At 42.7% G+C, this 16,302-nt stretch overlaps 1 protein-coding gene across 4 annotated transcripts in view; it reads right to left on the bottom strand.

Annotated features, from left to right (window-relative positions):
- Positions 1–16,302, bottom strand: part of NECTIN1 (nectin cell adhesion molecule 1) — a 405,552-nt gene that overhangs the window by 20,470 nt on the left and 368,780 nt on the right. For all 4 annotated transcript variants that reach the window (XM_077250500.1, XM_077250495.1, XM_077250498.1 and 1 more), the window contains exons 7-8: positions 10,755–10,842; positions 7,557–7,667 (exon numbers count right to left, since the gene is read on the bottom strand). In XM_077250500.1, coding sequence (XP_077106615.1) covers positions 7,557–7,667; positions 10,755–10,842 — 199 coding nt within the window. The remainder of the gene's footprint in view (positions 1–7,556; positions 7,668–10,754; positions 10,843–16,302) is intronic.

Genomic DNA, 16,302 nt, shown 5'->3' with positions numbered 1-16,302 from the left:
TGGAACTTTTCAACCTTTTCCCACATATTATGCTTCAAACATAAAGATACCAAATGTAAATTTTTGGTGATGAATCAACAAGTGGAACACAATTGTGAAGCTGAATGAAATTTATTGGTTATTTAAATTTTTTGTGGAAAATCAAAAACTGAAAAGTGGGGCATGCAATATTATTCTGCCCCTTTAACGTAATAATTTGTTGTGCCACCTTTTGCTGCGATTACAGCTGCAAGTCTCTTGGGGTATGTCTCTATCAGTTTTGTACATCGAGAGACTGAAATTCTTGCCCATTCTTCCTTGGCTAACAGCTCGAGCTCAGTGAGGTTTGATGGAGATCGTTTGTGAACAGCAGTTTTCAGCTCTTTCCACAGATTCTCGATTGGATTGAGGTCTGGACTTTGACTTGGCCATTCTAACACATGGATACGTTTATTTGTGAACCATTCCATTGTAGATTTTGTAGTTTTTTGACTTCCAGATTTGATGCAGAAAATAAACTGCAGCAAGTCAATTCTCTGTATGTTTTTGCCCTTCAGTTTTCACCATTGGCTTACTCAAATCACCCCAAAACACAAGGCAGAAACGCACCAAATATACACCAAAAACACATGTTTCTGCAGCTGCGTTTTTCCTACCAGGAGATGCAGAAATTGTACTCAACGTGTGGACATACCCTTATCGGTATTATATTTTTCACCTATAGACTATTCCGTTATCTGTAGTACGTATCCTTGGTATATAACCCTCAAAAGTGCATAGCTTTTATGAGTCTAGGAGTACCAATACATGACAATTTGAACAGAATGTGTATGAGGCCGTCCTTTATGTCTAATACAGGGTGTATGAGTCCCTCTGAGTCCCTTATTTTTGGCAGTTCTTATTTTCATCATAAATTAAGCTGAAATTTTCTATTTTATAATGAAAAAAAAAACTATTTGGTTTACTTAAATTATATATGTTTAAAATCCTTTTAACATTTTGCCTTATATACGAGTCATTATATAGGAAAAAATAAAAACTGCAGACAGATTCCCTTTTAAAACTGAATATCTGGGAAGGGCACTTCCCAATCGACAGCAAAGCTTTTCTTTATCTTGCCCTTACCAATATTACATTTAGAAAATACGTATTTTATGTCTTAAGGAGGAGACTTTCCAGTCTTGAAACATGTGAGACCCTTGTCCACGTCTGTCCTGATGCGTGCAGTTACCTATATATACAGGGATGACGCACAGGGAAACCTCCATTTGGCCTCTCACTTATAAAGCTCCATAGAATGCCAGCCCAGCAGTGGCTGACGTGGCTCTTGGCTATATTTAGTGATAGAGCTTTTATTTCCATAGGATCATTTTGATTAGTTGCACATATCAGTAAAACATTCAGGAACCGGGACATCCACCTACGGTATACATTGGAGGAAATGTTCACCAATATATATCGGGAGCATTGATGGGAGCCAGGCCGTGCCAGGAGGAGAATTACAATAGAAAAGTGATGATGTGCAGTCATTTCTGCAGAATCAGATATGTATTCATCTGGAAAAAAAACATATTTATCGGCTGTCACACTGATAATGCATGTCACTCAGGAGAGATTACACACTGACAAGCTCTGATACTAATAGCCTCGAGTTGTCAGAAGAAAATATCATCGCTGACACATGCGGAGCCACATTGGCCAAGATACACTTGCTATTATGCACCAGATTTGATAATATAGCTGAAATATTTTTATTGCTCTTATTATTTGAAAGAAATTGCTTTGGGGAACCTATTATTTGCAATATGTGGTCATGCACTGGGCGCACTGCAGTACGTTGCTCTGTCCTCAATAGGTCAGAGAGGTACGCCAGTGCAGGAGCGCGATGCCGGGAGCCTGTGTGGATGACGTAGGGAAGCGTCATCCACATGAAGCAAGCAGGAGGACGGCGATCGTAAGAAGATGGGAGGCGCCGGATCAGGACCTGCGACACTCATTGGACTGGACCGCCCCGCAGGTGAGCATAATAAAAGTTATTTTTCTTACGGATCGACTTGGGGGCAGATATACAGAATTATGGAATGCTGTATATCAGCCCCGAAAGGTGGTGCCCTTACTTCAGATTGTCCAACACTGACAGGTTCACTTTAAAGGGAATCTGTCAGCAGGTTTTTCATACTTGATCTGAGCGCAGCCTGATGTAGGCAAAGAGACACTGAATCCAACGGTGTATCACTTAGACACAAACAGAGCTTTTAGATTTAACACGAAGCAGAGCTGAGAAAGCAAACCCCACCCACACCAAACACAAAGTCCATAGAGAGTGAAGTGCTTAGTTACTGAACAGCATCTATCTCCTGCTGTCTTCAGAATAAAAAAAACTGCTGACAGATTCCCTTTAAGGCTCAAAGACCAAGCGTGTTAACCCATAGTTTGAGCAATTGCTATGAACTGACATTTAGAAACTAGTCACTATGCTGCATTGATCTTTGCAAATTCCTGTGATTTCCACAAACCCTCAGACTTGCTGACTAAGGGTACTGTCTCACAGTGGCACTTTTGTCGCTACGACGGTACGATCCGTGACTTTCCAGCGATATCCATACAATATCGCTGTGTCTGACACGCAGCAGCGATCAGGGACCCTGCTGAGAATCGTACGTCGTAGCAGATCGTTTGGAACTTTCTTTTGTCGCTGGATCTCCCGCTGTCATTGTTGTATCGGTGTGTGTGACACCGATCCAACGATGCGTTCGCTTGTAACCAGGGTAAACATCGGGTTACTAAGCGCAGGGCCGCGCTTAGTAACCCGATGTTTACCCTGGTTACCATCGTAAAAGTAAAAAAAAACAAACAGTACATACTCACATTCCGGTGTCCGTCAGGTCCCTTGCCGTCTGCTTCCCGCTCTGACTGACTGCCGGCCGGAAAGTAAGAGCAGAGCACAGCGGTGACGTCAACGCTGTGATCTGCTTTCACTTTACGGCGGCACTCAGTCAGAGCGGGAAGCAGGCGGCAAGGGACCTGACAGACACCGGAATGTGAGTATGTACTGTTTGTTTTTTTTTACTTTTACGATGGTAACCAGGGTAAACATCGGGTTACTAAGCGCGGCCCTGCGCTTAGTAACCCGATGTTTACCCTGGTTACCCGGGGCCTTCGGCATCGTTGGTCGCTGGAGAGCTGTCTGTGTGACAGCTCTCCAGCGACCACACAACGACTTTCCAACGATCACGGCCAGGTCGTATCGCTGGTCGTGATCGTTGGAAAGTTGCAGAGTGTGACAGTACCCTAACCCTCTGTTAGCTATCTGCGGGCAATCCTATTGTTTGCTGTGAGCATCACAACTGCTCATAGAGACTGTATATATTCATTTTGACATCTAAACATTTATGCTGCTTCAGACCTGCCATTATCTTAATCTGCTTTCCTGGTTCTGCTGGTTCTGTGACTTCCAGCATATCCTGCTTTTATTCTTTGTCTGCCGCCTAGCATAACCAGTTAGAATCATAGAATGTTTGAAGACTTCCATTGAAGGAGAACTCACCATCTCTGGTGGCAGCCTGTTTTACCTATTGATCATACTCACTTTAAAAAAGTTTTTTTCTAATATCTTATCTGTATCTTCTCCCTTTCAGCTTCATTCCAATGGTTGTCGTGTTTCCATGTGCAAAAAAGAATAAGGATGATCCCTCTGTACTGTGGCATCCCGTCAGATATTTGTATAAGGCTATTAAGTCTCCACTTAGCCTTCTTTTTTTGCCAGCTAAACATTCTCAGATCTTTCAACTGCTTCTCATAGGCCATAGTTTGCAGTCCACTACCATTCCGGGAACTCTTCTCTGAACTTGCTCCAGTTTTTCTATGGTTTTTTTTTCTATTTTTTTTAAATATGGTGCCCAGAACTGGACATAGTATTCCAAATGAGGTCGGACCCAGGATGAGTAAAGGGAGATAATTACTTCACGTGATCTAGACTCTATGCTTCTCTTAATATATCCCAGAACTATGTTTGCCTTTTTTGCTGCTGCATCACACTATTGACTTATGTGTAGTTTATGATCTATTAGTATACCCAAGTCTTTTTTTAACATTTGCTGTTGCTGAGTTCTATTCCTCCCATTCTGTAGATGTATTTTTCGCTTTTCTTGCCCAGATGTAGAATCTTGAATTTATCCATGTTAAATGCTATTATATTAGTTGCTGCCCATTGTTCAAGCTTATCTAGATCCTTCTGAATCTTTTCTATGTCTTCTCTAGTGTAAAGGTACCTTCACACGAAGCGACGCTGCAGCGATAGCGACAACGATGCCGATCGCTGCAGCGTCGCTGTTTGATCGCTGGGGAGCTGTCACACAGACCGCTCTCCAGCGACCAACGATGCCGAGGTCCCCGGGTAACCAGGGTAAACATCGGGTTGCTAAGCGCAGGGCCGCGCTTAGTAACCCGATGTTTACCCTGGTTACCAGCGTAAAAGTAAAAAAAAAAACAGTACATACTCACCTGCGCATCCCCCAGCGTCTGCTTCCTGACACTGACTGAGCTCCGGCCCTAACAGCACAGCGGTGACGTCACTTTCACTTTAGGGCCGGCGCTCAGTAAGTGTCAGGAAGCAGACGCTGGGGGACGCGCAGGTGAGTATGTACTGTTTGTTTTTTTTACTTTTACGCTGGTAACCAGGGTAAACATCGGGTTACTAAGCGCGGCCCTGCGCTTGGTAACCCGATGTTTACCGTGGTTACCAGTGTAAAACATCGCTGGTATCGTTGCTTTTGCTTTCAAACACAACGATACACGGCGATTGGACGACCAAATAAAGTTCTGGACTTTATTCAGCGACCAGCGACATCACAGCAGGATCCTGATCGCTGCTGTGTGTCAAACTAAACGATATCGCTAGCGAGGACGCTGCAACGTCACGGATCGCTAGCGATATCGTTACAAAGTCGTTTCGTGTGAAGGTAGCTTTAGCTATCTCTCCTAGATTTGCATCGTTTGCAAATTTGGTTAATTTACCTTCAGTTCCCTTATCTAGATAATTTATAAAACTATTGAACAACACTGGGGCCAGGACAGTGCCTTGTGGTACCCCACTGAAAACACTCTCCCAACCATGTATTACCATTCTTTGAGTACAATCACTGAGCCAGTTATGAGTCCACCTAACCGTAGCCTTGTCAATTCCATACTTGGTCATTTTTTAATAGGGATATTATGAGATACTTTATTAAATGCTTTGCTGACTTCAAGCTATACTGTATCTACCACATTTCCCTGATCCACCCATCATAGAAGAAAATTAGATTAGTCTGGCATAACTTGTTGGCTCTCTTTAATTACTACCTAATTAGTCAAGTACTTACATACATACTGTTTAAAATTTGTTCAAAGATCTTTGCTGGTATACAAGTAAGGCTCACTGACCTGTAATTTCCTGGCTCCATCTTCTTTCCTGTTTTTGAAGATACGGACAACATTTTCCCTTCTTCAATCTTCTGGGACTGCTCCTGTTCTCCAGGATTTTTCAAAGATTTTGACTAGTTGTTCTACAATGTCCTCCTGTTCATTTAAGCTTAGTTTAACCTCACCATCTCTCTGTTTATAGATAGTGTAGATTCTTTTATTCCTTCAATGGCACACTGAAGATCAGTTGATGTTACATTTGCTTTCTTAGAGAACAGAGATGCAAAATAGGAATGTAAAAGTTCTTTCTTCTCAACATCATTTATGACCACTTCACCCTTTCCATCCTGTAAAAATCCTATAGCATCTTGGACTTTTCTTTTGCGTTTGACATACCCCCCATTTTTGTTTTAATTGCTCTTGGTCTCCCTTGCAAGCATTACTTCATTACTGGCTTTAGCTCTGGTAACGTTTGCCCTGCATTCCCTTGCAGACAGCATTTTATTCTTCTTTAAATATGCTCCTCACTTTCCATTTAATATACATTTTTTCCTTTTTTTTTAGCAAGTGTTTAAGTTCAGTGTTCATCCACCCTGGTCTCTTTAAATGCTTCAAATTTTTCCTTCTTTTTGGAAATGTTACTGGTTGTGGAGTGAGAATTTAGTTTAGCAAAATCGCCCATGCTTCTTGAACATTTCGAACACCCACCCATTAGACCTTTCCCACCCTTTTCTGAGTTCATTAAACTACCTTTCTGAAGTCCAACCTTAAAGTCAGAGTCCTCGCTGGTAATCCTCTTGTAATCCAAAATTTGAGGATAGCATAATTGCTGCCTCTTAACTTCCCAGCCACCTTTACTTCCTTAACCATTTCCTCCCTGTTGGTAAGAATTAGGTACAAGATTGCAGATCCTCTTGTTCTCTCTTCTACCTTTTGCAAAAAATAAAGTTGTTAGCAAAGGAAGATAAGAATTTTCTGGATACATTATTTTTGCCTGAGAGAGATTCCCAACAAATATCTGGATGGATAAAATCTCCCAGAATCACTGTGCTGTACTTTTTTGAGAACAAAACATCTGATGTAAAAAAAAAGTTTATCTTCAGTCTGTCCAGGTGGCCTATTGTAAACACCTACAATAGTGTCCTTTCTGTTCTTCTTTCCTTGTATTCTTACCCAAACAGTTTCTACAGAGCTACCATTCTCTGAAGCTTGGATCTCTCTGAAGATATACAGTTTCCTATAAAACAATGCAACACCTCCTCCATGCTTGTTAAGCCTGTTTCTAATAAATAAGTTGTAGACTTCAAGGTGTGTATTCCAATAACGTGTATCATCCCACCAAGTTTCAGTGATTCCTATGACATCATATCTCTCTTTCTGTCTTAGAAGCTCCATTTCTCCTTGTTTGTTTCCCATGCTCTGTGCATTTGTATAGACACATTTTAGTTTGTAGTCAGTTGCTCATGCTCTTTCATTTTCATTCAGAATTTATTGTTTTTGTTAATTTTTTCCACTTCTAAAAGCTGGGTTCTCAAAAGAATTAATTAGCTGCATGCTTTTTGCTGGCTGTACATTTCCCATCCCATATTGCTTTAGTTTAAAGCTCTCCTGATGAGTGTAACAAGGCGTCTACCAAATATGTGTTTTCCTGTTTTCGTAAGATGGAACCCATCTTTAGCAAAGAGTCCATCATACAGGTAATTCACTTCATGGTCAAGAAACCCAAAACGTTGCTGATGGCACCATCGACATAGCCAATTGTCATGATCCTCTGTTCCATATACCTCCAGCCTGCTATGCCAGCGCCATGGGTCTGAGTGTAAACCATGACCTGCAGCTTTGTGAATTCATCTCTATAGGTGAGCCTAATAGGAACCATATTAAGGGGCTCCTTAAAGTGCCTCTCCCTCAGATAATAGCAGATAGGACAACAGTGATGTCATGTGTGTTACTAAAGCATGGGCCCAGGGTTAGATAACAACACTGACAACAGGATGAGAACCGTTCTGCTTAATAATATAACTTTTACTTTATTTTATTTATGTTCTTAAAATATAATGTATTTTATGTTAAAAGACGAAAATGGTCAATAACTATTCAATCCCTGTATGATGGTTTATGCACATTTTTGCACATCTACAATTTATAAGGTCATTTTCATGCTAATGTCTTACCCTCTGGTCACAGTAGGGGATGTTGTCTGATGCTGACATATCATAATATGATGTTTGTATCGGCAGTGTTATAATCTCCTCTTCGGCTTTCACGGGGTCCAAGTGCACAACCTGATAAGATAGCGATATACATAAATGTGTCTGCACTTTTCATGCTACAGCTTTTATGTCTGTTACATAACGATCATGGAAAATTTACAGGCAGAGTTTTAGTTTTTATTTTTCATCACATTTTAGCATTTTGTATTTTGTTAGTTTAAACAAGATAACTCTTTTATATAGCTTTACGAGTTTTGATTCTTTCCACTCAGGACATCTAAAACTGAGAAGGATAAAAATTTGCAGTAATTTTTCTTGAAAGCAGTGATCTAATTATTTGCTTTATTGCTTTGAAACAGTTCTACAAAATTAAAAATGTAATAAAACCCTCAAAACTTTATTTCACTATATAAAATGTATACATTTGCTCTACACACAATGGGCTAGATGAACTCAAGCTTTCATGCCAGACTTGTGAAAACTCTGAAAAGTTGCAAAATTTAGGTGTTACTTTGAGTTGTGACAATAATTAGCGACTTTGGATGTTTTCACTCCTATTTCTCCCAGCTTAAAAAAAAAGTTCTACCTGATGTTTTATCGGATAGGACTTGGCCCTATGTTATACTGTAGGGCAAGTCAGATCAACGATTATTTTCTCATGCTGAGATTCACCATGAGAAAACAATCACAACATGCTGCGAGTGCTTCCGAAAATCGGATCGCACCTCTACAAGTCTATGGGTGCATGTAAAACATCGAACTGCACTCAGATGTCATCCAAGTGCAGTCCGATCACCGAGGAAGCCGGCAATGGAGGAGATGGAGAAATTAATTTCTCCATCTCCTCTGCAGAGCATTGACATTGGATCACGCTAGAAGCAAAGTTTGAGCCTAGGGTCATTTGCATATAGCATCCGATTCTTTAGAGAAAATCATCGGATGCTACTTGCCAGTGTGAGCGAGCCCTTACTGAGACAAAGGTACTGAGCCAATCTGGTCACTGAAGTCATCTGTATTCCAAATGAGTACATTCTGACATCAGTGCAGATGAAGGCAACCAAATAGACTGGGAAAAAAGAAGAGTTATGAATGCTACTTACATGCAGTATTTAGATGAATGAAGACAACTCCCCTAATAAAGTGATTTGCAAAGTTTCATAACATAAGATAAAAAAAATATTATGGTCTTGTTGACCTCATCCACTATAACAAGTTAAAACTGCTTTCAGTGCACCTACACATCTAATATGTCTAGGAAATATCCTTTTGTCATGCTCTGCAGTTGGTCATCTACTCTTTTCAAATGGGAAATCCTTTTTTCTCCTTGCTTTTCCAGCATTGCACCTGCCATTATCCAATAGCTTGTCTACCCTGTACTGTTATTCCTGCATGGATTTTGACAGATCGGAAAGCAGGACCAGAGAAATAAAATCCTGCTCCCTCTTCCTATAACCTGTATTGTAGGATTACACTTTACAACAGGCAAAAGCATGCGAGCTACATGAATGGGAGACACTAGGTAGCCACCTTCGGGTGATTGTTTTGGGGGGTTGCAGGATATTTAGCACATCATCTATCACTTGAGATCAAGTTGTCTGCCATTGATTTTAGACCCCATATTGCATATACTACTCTATGAACATGTAAAAACTTCCTCTCGTAATTTACATCAATGTTTAATCTAATATATGAGCTATCAATTTGATGCCAGAAATGAATGCACTTCTATTACATAATATAATTTGTTATTAATATATATTAAAATACCCATATTCAAAAGATAAGACAATGTACAGATAAATCAATGTGATTAAACATCGCTGGTAGTGAAAGGGTTAATCACAGTTTAATGTATTGTTTGAGATTTTTGAGGTAATATATGATTTGTCCAGTAGAAGGCACTTGAAGCATGGGGGTTTTGTCAGATGGTAAGTGATTGAGAAGAGTCAAAGGAGAGTCTGGGTAGTGAAGCTGCGGATCCTTGGAGAAAGTCTGGATAGAGCGGTGCGACTCTGTATCTGTTGTTGGTCACTCTGGAACATGTTGTTTGGCTTGACATGAGCCAACTCGGTGAGGACAACCAAGTACACAGCATCTTGGACTAAGCCTCGCGAGGCCTTATCTCTAAGGACTTATGGAAGCCCTGTATTGGAGAGATTGGTATTCCCTAAGAGCTTCAAGACAGCTTTTTGATTATTCGGGACTCAGCCCAGCAAGGACCCTTCTACTTCAGCTTCAGGACGCACCAGTACCATCTTACATTTGAATATAAATGTGTATATATAAATATCCTTATATCCTTATCCAGTTAGTTAGGAGAAAAGGCCTCTTACGTATAAGATACTGAAAACTGCACAGAATATGCGATTACTAAAGTACTGGCACAACACTGTTGTTTTATTGATTTATGCATAGAAAGTGTCAATTACGTTGTATTTTGTGTGCATATAACTGTTAATTCTGGTTAAGTGTATCTCCGTATCCTCTTAGTTGGTGTTATAAAGAGTAACTGCTGTCATATTTGTTACTCATATACTGTTTACCTACCATCATTTCCTTTGTTTTATAAACTGATTAGTAAATACTCATAATATATTATCTAATCTTTGTGTGTCTGCTCATTGTTGCGGTACACCTCGCCCTGTGTCCGTCCCTCATCCACGTTTCAGTAGGATAAAGATCCCAACAGAGGGCATAGTATTAATGCAGGAATAGGGGAGGTTCCAGTAGAGAGTTTGTAGAAAGGGATCCTGCCAGGGACACTGATTTATCTTTACATCGTTTATGTTTTTATTACAGGGTATTTTAATGTATACTAATAAAGATTTATATTTTAATAGGGGGTATTCTTTTCTGGCATCATATTCATATTTGTACTTACTGTGGGTTGGTCATGAGAGAAATCCAATCATTGTGTTCAGAATGGAAAGTTTTGGAAATAGCCATATCCACTTTACGCCGATTTCATTCCCTGTCTTTCTGCGCCCCCTTTTCTCATCTCTCTACACTCCATTCCCTCCTTCTAACCTTTTAATATCTGGTTCCCATGAGCGTTCTGCCAGTCTTGGCAGGGCACATGAAATCTGTTGACCATTTGGGAAGATCTGGCAAATTTCAAACTTGCCAAGATTTTTGATGGATCCCAGTTTCACCAAATACCTGAATATCATGTGCTGTTAGATGTGTCTTCATCTCTACTCTCTTCTTTGGTGGAGGAGCTGGTTTATGAGATGGAGGAAGATCTACCCTAAAAGGGACAAAATAACACATTACTGACACGTCATGATATACTGATGATATCCATAAGAATAGGATGGATCGATCTACTGCAAAGAGCAACTCTAAAAAGCAATCCATCACACTCAAGTCCTGATTGCCTAACGTTTATAGGTCTGATCATAGAGTATAAGTAATAGGCTGCCATGGAGTAAATTTACTATAACATGAAATATTACTACAGTTTAGTTCTGTAAACCTGAAATGAAAAACAGCTTTATCATTAATGATACTGGATATGTGATAGCACTTGGTGATTTAAAACCTAAATTATTGTAATTTTCCCTTAATGCCCATGCCCCTAAATATATTTGGTGTCTATGCGCCATAATCCAAATTCAGTTTTTGTGTACATTGGAGTAAATTTTGCTAAGCACAGCCCACCTTATTGGAAAGTAGCGGTGCAAAAAAGCGCAGAGTCACACTATTCCTGTACAAATGAGGGTTGCACAAAAAGTTGCATAAAGCCTTGGATGAATCCTACCCAGTGATGACGACAGGGTTTTGTTCATGTGACACCTGCAGCCAATAGCTGGCCTTAGCAGTCATGTGATGTAAAGAGTGACCGCTGAGGCTAGTCATTCAGCAGTCATGACCTGGGCTATGTTAGAAGAGGAGGAGCAATTGTTAAGGTGAGTAGAGATGAGCGAGTCATCCAAAGTTGGAATTTGTGTGCTAGGTATTTTCTTAGAAATTTGAAATTATTGTACCTTATTATAATTTTACCATACTTTATTGACCCCGGAGCATAATTAACACAATATGTAAAAAATAACCCTTATGCTTACTTCACCTCTCCAGCCCCACTGCTCCTCACCTCCAGCCCCACTGCTCCTCACCTCCAGCCCCACTGCTCCTCACCGTCATCCATCCTGTCCTTTACCACATCTTTCATACTGAAATCCTTGGGTCTCTGAAGTTGGGTTGGGACTTCTGGCTTTGATGAATCCAAAGAAGGTGTGTGTGTATGTACACATTGTCAGGGTGCTCACCATGGTGTTATGATGCCATGACGCTTGGTACGATTTTCCAGAACCCTCCCGCACCCTCATCAAAGGCAGAAGTATTGGCTCAGTGTGCATAGCCTGGATATTTCGGCACGAATGGTGAAGATGCGGTGAGGACCAGATGGGCAAAGTTTAAGGGCCAAAAAGGTGAGTATAAGGTTTTTTTTACGTTTTGATAGACTCTTACGGTTTAGAAAAATTGCAGCCACTGGCTACCAGTTTGCTCAAGATGTATGGAAGCAAATTACTAAAAATTTAGCATTTCTGTAAATGCGAATAGAATTAATTTCCGCTCTGATTCTAATTTATTCGCTCATCTCTAAAGGTGAGTATAATTATTTTTAAACCCCATTAAGAAGGAATAATTTATGGTGACTGAAATAATATACAGGAATCAATCCATTAAGAAGCTAATGAGGCTTCGGAAGTTAACACTGCCATTTGTTGTGTTTTTGTAATTTAGTTATTGGGAAATCTTAGCTAGAATATAAAGCAACATAAAAAAACCTGGAATAAAAACACACAATTAACTAATGTAATATGTGCATGAGAACTCGGCATTGTCATTCATTGTCACTGCTTACACTGAAGCTGCTGTAAAACACAACTTAAACATTTCCTACATGATTGTGACCATTTTGTAATTTGGAAACAAATAGAGATAAAGGAAAATGCATCGAAAATGGTCAATGTTTTTGTAAAAATGTTCTATCAAAGATACATGGAGGCACAAAGCAAAAATTCAAAATCTTCAGGATTTTTTTGAAACAAAATCTCTTTGATTTGCTGCAGATTTAGCTGCCATTTTTTTCCTGTGACATTTTCTGTGCAATCAATCTTTGATGTACCTTAACTGACAAAATGTACCTTTATACACATCTTAATGTTAAATATCAGGGCCAAAAATGTAATATACAGGGTGGGCCATTTATATGGATACACCTAAATAAAATGGGAATGGTTGGTGATATCAACTTCCTGTTTGTGGCACATTAGTATATGCTAGGGGGAAATTTTTCAAGATGGGTGGTGACCATGGCGGCCATTTTGAAGTCGGCCATTTTTGATCCAACTTTATTTTTTCCAATGGGAAGAGGGTCATGTGACACATCAAACCTATGGAGCATTTCGCAAGAAAAACAATGGTGTGCTTGGTTTTAACGTAACTTTATTCTTGCATGAGTTATTTACAAGTTTATGACCACGTATAAAATGTGTTCAAAGTGCTGCCCATTGTGTTGGATTGTCAATGCAACCCTCTTCTCCCACTCTTTCACACTGATAGCAACACCATAGAAGAAATGCTAGTCTAAGAGGGTCAGATTCCTTGTAGGAATGCTTGGACCTGACACCCATAATGTGGTGGTGCACCATCTTGCTGGAAAAACTCAGGGAATGTGCCATCTTCAGTGCATAAAGAGGGCAACACATTGTTAGGACTGGCGGAACGCACCAAGTAAATATAGAGATCTTATTTGGTGCGTTCGCAGCCCGGGGTCCACCGTGCAGGAAAATAACCTGCTGCTGGCAAACGGCGGCACTATATGGCGGTAGAAGCGATCTCTGTTGCTTCACAGAGTCGCTATAAAGAAAGGACTGTGTCCTGTTAAACTCCACAGGAATACACAGTAACTGCTGAGCAGATAGCAGCTTGTGGTCACGCAGTCAAGGAGGCAAACATACAATCTCCTCACCGGAGGAGCCGGTATTCTAGGTGGCTTATTTCAGCCGGGGTCCTGAAACCATATACACAATCTCCTCACCGGAGGTGCCGGTATTCTAAGTGGCTTATTTCAGCCGGGTCGCTGAATCCACACAAGTGTGACCACTTTGGCGCAAAACTCATAACATGCATTGATACTAGCGCATGGCCGTGCAGCCATGCGAACCTTATATAGCTGCAACAAGTACAAGACCTTCATAGAAGGACCAATGAGAGGCTGCCACAGAGCCTGAGCACCTTCAGGACCTTCCTGGAGAACCAATGGGCTTTGCTGCAGTATCCAAGCATGTGACCCTCGATCTCCAATGAGAGATCGTACCCTGGGCATGCTCAGAAGGAGAAAAGCAGGACTTAGTCCCAAAAGCGTCTGCTCGCCGCTGCTCAGCACTGGCTTCAATGGCAGAAGCTGGAAAATCAGCAGTAACCCTTTGCACAGAGTCAGACTGAGCGAGACACTGGGACCGACGTCTCCACTGAGCAGGCTCCACTGCGGCAGGAGAAGAATGTGAGACCGCAGTGGAGATGGCCCGAGATTCCCCCTGTGCAGAGGCGGGAACTTGACCCCTAACATTACCCCCCCTCCTAGGGCCCCCCCTCCTTAGACCCCACTACGCTCAAAGGCAGCAATGAGCTGTGGAGCCTGAATGTGCTCAGCAGGATCCCAGGACCTGTCCTCAGGACCATAACCCTTCCAGTCAACCAAATAAAATTTTTTGCCACGTACCACCTTGCACCCCAAAATAGCGTTCACCTCATAATCGTCCGTAGACGAACCCGATGTCCCGGCAGATGACTCGGAAAACCGAGACATGTATACGGGTTTCAAGAGGGACACATGAAAGGTGTCGGTGATACCCAGGAGTGATGGAAGGGCTAAACAGTAGACCACAGGGTTAACCTGTTCGAGGACCTTGTAAGGGCCCAAGTAGCGAGGTGCAAACTTAGTTTACTCAACTCACAGCCTGATGTTATGGGCAGAGAGCCACGCCAAGTCGCCAGGAGCAAAGGTCGGAGCGGGGTGCCGATGTGCATCAGCGGAGGACCTCATTCTCTCCTTGGAGGCCCGAATGGCATCCTGAGTGCTGTCCAAATATCCTGTGCCTCCACAGCCCAGTCTGCCACCCTGGAGTCAGCGGAAGACACGGGCATAGGCGCAGGTACCCGCGGATGCTGACTGCAGCGCCCCAGAGTCCTGGTCGTTGCAGTACTGTGGCTCCGCCACTATGGGGAGCTGCGGTGCGTCCGATGGCACTGAAGGAGTTCATCTGATCAGGTATCACAGACACCAATACATTTCACAGCTGGGCCTCCGGGGGGAGCTAAGGGTGCTATTCATTAGGCCACTCCCCACCATAGTGGGTAAACTGGGGGTCAGGCAGGAAGTTAGATCAGAAAGCTGACTGGATTGGACGAAGCAACACCTTGTGGCAGAGGGTGTTGTGGAGGAAGAGACAGTAGGGTCTCTGTCAGGGGTGGGATCCTGACAGAGGCTTGGCATTGAAAAGAATGTAACGGGTCCGCGCCAGCTCCGGGAAGCGGCGGGACCCAAGAAAGGATTAGAAGCAAGATAGATTGTGCTGAGTGAGAAACGGGATCACGCAAAGGAGAAATACCAGTAGGAGTCGTGCTGTAAGACCGAAGCAACATCCTACTGAGGCGCATAACCGGTGGCCGGAACGCCGAGGGAGTAGAATAACATTCAGCTTCAAGCAATACTCCAAACAGCGGCAGGGCAGTCAGTCTCAGGCGGGCTAACTCAAATCACCTATGAAGTCTTGGGAGGCAATTGCGGGAGAGGGGCGTCTCTAGGGTCCCGGAAGAACTCCAGGCCTACCTGACAAACGGGTGCCGTTCCTACCCGAACCTCAGGGAGGGACGGAGGATTAGCAGAACATCATCTAGTCGAGTTGTGAGGGAACATCAGAAACAGACACAACAGTTGTGGGGTACTTTCCGTAAGCACAGCAGGGAAGGACTACAACACATAGCGCTAGGGGGAAGGCACAGATTTCCTCCTGTGAAGAGAACTCTGGAAGTGTCATTGGACCGGCCGGACTTGCGTAGCCTGGTGAGCCGTATTCTGGATTGAGGACTCAGAGATCTTCAGTAAAGAGGTAAAGAGACTGCAACCTGGTGTCTTCGTTATTTACCGCGACCTGCACCTCACAACTGCACCGTTACAACACCACTTATTGCACCGGACGTCCCCCACTGACAGACAGGGCCACGGACCGGGTCTAGCCACCGTGACAACCCCAGGACTGAGATCCCAGAGGCCCGGCCCTGGGTACCCCTCGGCCCTGCGGCGGTGTGGGGGCGCTCCAAACTTGGCGTCACGAACAGGATGTACTTAAGCCTGAAGAATCAGGTCATGTGTGCCTTGGAACTGTGATTTATTGTGCTTTGACTGTGCTTTATTACGAAGACTGTGTTGCGCCATTTACCGCCAAAATCCGCCGCCATTGCAGCGCTGAAGAGAGAAGGGGCGTGAAGTAGGCGTAGACAAGCTGGAGAGCGCGAACAGCGATGGCCGCCCAGTCTAAGTATTTTTGTGTCCTGAGGACGTGCCCGTCAACAGCCGAGGTCCGCCTCCTGATCCTGGTTGGAGGGTGGAGACCATGGGGACGGGGCCGCCCACGAAAGAGACCGCGGGAAGAAGACATTGGAGGAAAGGCCAAGATGGCGACACCAGGAGCACCAC

Source organism: Ranitomeya variabilis, chromosome 4, assembly GCF_051348905.1.
Source record: "Ranitomeya variabilis isolate aRanVar5 chromosome 4, aRanVar5.hap1, whole genome shotgun sequence".
Classification (NCBI taxonomy): domain Eukaryota; kingdom Metazoa; phylum Chordata; class Amphibia; order Anura; family Dendrobatidae; genus Ranitomeya; species Ranitomeya variabilis.
This window is presented reverse-complemented; position numbering and strand designations above follow the sequence as displayed.